Source organism: Priapulus caudatus, unplaced genomic scaffold, assembly GCF_000485595.1.
Source record: "Priapulus caudatus unplaced genomic scaffold, Priapulus_caudatus-5.0.1 Scaffold1110, whole genome shotgun sequence".
NCBI classification, from domain to species: Eukaryota; Metazoa; Priapulida; class Priapulimorpha; order Priapulimorphida; family Priapulidae; genus Priapulus; species Priapulus caudatus.
In genome coordinates this window covers 9,868-14,955 of record NW_014578171.1, presented here as the reverse complement: position 1 = coordinate 14,955, position 5,088 = coordinate 9,868, and the positions used below count along the sequence as shown (strand labels likewise).

At 45.8% G+C, this 5,088-nt stretch overlaps 1 protein-coding gene across 1 annotated transcript in view; it reads right to left on the bottom strand.

The window, feature by feature from the left end:
• LOC106815424 (attractin-like protein 1) overlaps nucleotides 1–5,088 on the bottom strand; it is a 16,135-nt gene that overhangs the window by 9,797 nt on the left and 1,250 nt on the right. The window contains exons 2-4 of the mRNA XM_014819883.1: nucleotides 2,990–3,142; nucleotides 1,026–1,160; nucleotides 81–211 (exon numbers count right to left, since the gene is read on the bottom strand). Of these exons, the coding sequence (XP_014675369.1) occupies nucleotides 81–211; nucleotides 1,026–1,160; nucleotides 2,990–3,142 (419 nt within the window). The remainder of the gene's footprint in view (nucleotides 1–80; nucleotides 212–1,025; nucleotides 1,161–2,989; nucleotides 3,143–5,088) is intronic.

Below are 5,088 nucleotides of genomic sequence, written 5' to 3'. Positions count from 1 at the left end.
ACTCCCAACAACGCTACACACGTCAACGCGATCGAGAGACGAGGGCCGTCGCCGTGGCGACGACGATGACGATGACTCACCGCCGTGATGGATGAGTTAGCGCAGATGCCTGCGGGGTAGCACATGCCGGCGCACCACGCGCATCCGTAGCTGTTCTCCAGACACCCGGGACACGTCTGTAGACTCATGCACTTAGCCTCGTGGTTCGCTGCTGCGGGGGCGGCAAAAAGAATAGAAGAGTATTAGCGCTGATTATCGTCATAGATGTTATCAGGAGCGTACGATATAGACTATATTATATACGCTCCTGATGTTATACTATCACAATAGTTAAACTTGAGAACTTGAGCAGAATGTAGTGTAAACACCACTGCATACTGGCTGCTCTGCACAATCACTCATGAACTGGAAATTCGAGGCGAGTCATTTTGTCCCCTTGTCCCTCGCAAGAAATTGTAAACTCTCCTCTTAACACATATTTATGTAAGTGCTGGAAATGCAAATGGATTGGAAATGGAAAACGAAAACTATTGCAGCTAAATTTAGCGTTTGCTTGTTTTTTGTTATTCTTTAGTATTCAATGGTTTGTAACCTTGTGTGCTCGGAAAACTGTTATCATCTGACATCGATAAATTATAAGTCATGCTCTCCATGTGTTACGTCTCCACAAACACAAGGGTGCTCTAAATTAATGAAGGTTCGATGACACAGTTCTTTTACTTGGGTTACACACTTTTTATTATATTATTTTTATTATTATCACATGTTTACATATACACACATGTACATTTACAGATTTTACTCACCCATACAATAAGACACACGCAAAGTGCATGCATGCACGCACATACAAACGCGCATACACGCACAAACACACACGCACGCACGCACACTCACATACACGCCCGCACGCACGCACGCACACTCACATACACGCCCGCACGCACGCACGCACGCACGCACGCACGCACGCACGCACGCACGCACACACACACCCACCTACCCACCGACAGAGGTAAACGCACCTGGCTTGGGGCATGCGCTGTCCGGTAGTTGCTGTACTTGTGATAGATAACGACATTTGCCGCCGACCCAGACACATTTCACACCCACCCGTGCCGTCCTGCAGCTTTCTTCATCCTCATTCAGGCTGCAGTCACCTACAGAGTAGCAGAAACACACCGATGTTAGCAGTTACACTGCCGCAGAAATATCAGTCTCACCCAATTACATACATTTTTCATACTGTTAGAACAGAATTTCAACCACGACTCAACGAGTGTCTGCGTTAGTTCTTTACCGTCTAGTTACTAACACAGTGTTTTAAAATGTAAATCGATGATTATCAATGATTATCAATGATTATCAATGATTATCAATGATTATCAATGATTATCAATGATTATCAATGCCAATCTTGGTATCAAACCAACTGTGACCCACCAGGTCATAATACGTGACTCTTGCCATGATGACCTTGACCTTGACACTAGCTCTGCCTGAGTTGACTTTCTATATTATATACATATAATTAACAATATATAAATGTGATGTGATGTAGATGAGATATGCACCATGAAATATATATATATATATATATCAGGAGTAGATAATAGGGAAGGAGTGTGACTTCAATAAACAAGGAAAAAAGCCTTAGAATATCTACGATTTACTCCAGGTGTTAGTAGCTGCCTTTCGTTTGCAAGCTCGGCAGGCAATACGTTCAGATTGATGGCCAAAGAATGGATAATTGTGTCGTACGTTTTAGTCTGTATCTCCGGATTGCGGGTGTATACGAGGAAACGATTTCGCACGATGCTAGGTGAATGTACTGTGTACGATTTGAGCTCAAGTTGGTTGAGTTACGCGTAGTAAATCGTAGGTATTCTAAAGCTAAAGTCACACTGGGGCCGGACTGTCCACGGATTACCGCGGATGGGGCGGGATCTCCCCGGACCGTAAAATTTATAATCCGTGGCGATCCGGGTCGAAAAAAGCATCATCGGGCCGGATCGGGCCGGACCAGCACGGCAGCGCCACGGACCATCCTGGATTGAGCCCGGATGAAGCCGGCCCCAGCACGGAGTCACTACGGACCGCCCCGGACCGCCCCGGACTGCCTCGGACCGCCACGGACCTGATCCGGCCTGGTCCGGCCCCGTCCTGGCCCATCCGTGCTCCCATCCGTGTTGGGTCCGGCTTGACGGATGGCCACGGATGGGCCCGGTTCAACACGGTGGCACTACGGACTGTCCAGGACCTACCACGGACGCGCCACGGACCGTCCAGGACCACCCCGGATGGTGAAAACTTCCCGGACCATCCCGGATCACCCCGGCAATTTTAAACAGTTTAAAACATCCGGGGCGATATCCCGGAATGCGCCAGACCATCAAGGACCACCCCGGACCGGGCCGGACCGTCCAGGACCCAACAAGGATCTCTCCCCGGATCAGTCCGGCAGCGTCCGGCCCGGTCCGGGAGCTTGATGTGACTTTAGCTTAAGGCTAGTAAATGACGAATTTCCCTTGTTTATTGAAGTCACACTCCTTCCCGATTATCTACTCCTGATATATATATATATATATGTACGTTTACATATGTTATCATATGTCACCCTCACCTGGACTGTACACCAACATCTACATCACATGTATATATACGTCGTTAACTACGACTCTCACCTGGACTGTACACCAACATCTACATCACATGTATATATACGTCGTTAACTACGACTCTTACCTGGACTGTACACCAACATCTACATCACATGTATATATACGTCGTTAACTACGACTCTTACCTGGACTGTACACCAACATCTACATCACATGTATATATACGTCGTTAACTACGACTCTTACCTGGACTGTACACCAACATCTACATCACATGTATATATACGTCGTTAACTACGACTCTTACCTGGACTGTACACCAACATCTACATCACATGTATATATACGTCGTTAACTACGACTCTTACCTGGACTGTACACTAGCATATCGTTCATCATCACGCTGTTGAAACCACCGAATATGTACACGCTACCGTTGTGCGCGACGGCGGAATGACCAAACCGTGGCGCGCGCATGAACGCAGCGTCGGGAGGGTCAAGGGTCATCCAGCTCCCGCACCCTGCAAGCAAGTAACGATCACGGTGACGCGATAACAGACGCCGGGGATGCTGACATTGTTACGGGCGCGGCGGCGGCGGCATCGCGCTGATATGTGAGTCATCGGTGCGACTCAGGATATATGTCAAATAGACATTCAATTCCTGCTATATGTCAAATCCGAGAATCGCGCGGGTGACCTCGACTAAACCACAATGTCACAATGTGACGTGTAGTAGTAAAAGTATGTAGTAGTATATAAAGTAAGTAGTAGAAGATGTTAGTGATGAGTTGTGGCACCGTGCGTCGTTGACTCGTTATGTACACGGATATCTGTTCCTGGGATGAGTGTGAACGTTGATCTACTCACGTGCGTGCATGCGCGCAGTCATAACGTTGAAATTTACTAGCATGGAGAGGGCGAATTTTGTAAGGGCCATGCTATCCAGTGCGCGAAATTAGCACTATTTTGTCGGCGGCCGCCGGTTCAACCCCCCATATAATCAGTCCACTAGGCATATTCAAAATTTTGCCTATCTTGCCTTTATATCAACAATATTTACCAATTTCCAGTTACCAGATTAGTTTTTACTTAGTGACTACTAAGCAGTAAATCATGTTCCAGCAATTCCTGTCAAACAAGTAGAACTCCACTGGTAACAATGAAATACTGAAATACTATGAGTATGTCTAATAAACACAAAGCTAATACTTTTATTAATAATGGAATAAATTGAACAAAATTAAGTCTGTTTACAATTTTTGGTGGGCCTGTTCATATTTTGGCTAATTTCATGTCCTGCTATTACCATATTGTGAAATTCGTTTTCAAACATAATCTCCTGTGCCTCGTTCTAATAATACGTACCAATAATTAATTACTCAATTAGAACGTCGCTCTCGACTGGCTCCGGAAAAGCTTCGTAATCAAATTAGATATCGGGCGCCCGTGAAACTAGATGCTTCGTCTTACTTAATTAGATACCACTCGTGACTGGAATAAGACGCCTCGTTAAGCGACGACTTAATTACACGTCGCTTCCGATTAGACTTGGCAACCATTTAATTCGATATCTGCGGCACGTGATTCGTAGCACGGGGAATGTTTATAACAGAAGATTGATTGCTAATGTTGTAATGTAATAACGCTACAATCGCAGCAACAACATCACGTGTATACGTTCAATTTGACTCTCCGGCTGTGCGACAACGATTCATCACTAAGGAGATTTAGTATATTCAGTACTTTATTATTATATTATGTTATTATTATTATGAAAGTCAGTCGTTTGCAGCAACCGACTAAGCGGTCGATTATGGAAAAGAATAATTGATTATCGAAAACAAATTTGTTTTAAAGAAATTTAAAATAAAATGTGCCAACATTGATGAAATGACTCTATTTAAATGAAATGAAAAGAATTTCCCTCTCGAATAAAATGAATTTTATTTTTGTGTGTTTTTTGGTTACTTTACAGCTTGGAGACAGTAAATCTAACCTACACCATACATAAGCAAACATAATACTGTTATATAGCTTTTAGAATATTGTATTATAAAAAACTGTATTATATGTCACATATACATGAAGTGTCGACGTTTACTCAGTACCAATATTATACAAATGCTACACCTGCATTAATAACACCGCTAGAGATTCGCCCGCACAGCCGTGAATGTAGGCCTGCCTAGTAGTACAGCTGTAGTACCTGCAGATGTGATTGCGTGACACAGCACGGCGTGACACAGCACGGCGCGACACAGCACGGCGCGACACAGCATGGCGTGGCACGGCGCGACACAGCACGGCGCGACACAGCACGGCGCGGCACGGCACGGCACGGCGCGACACAGCATGGCGTGGCACGGCGCGGCACAGCACGGCGCGACACAGCACGGCGCGGCACGGCACGGCACGGCGCGACACAGCATGGCGTGGCACGGCGCGGCACAGCACGGCGCGACACA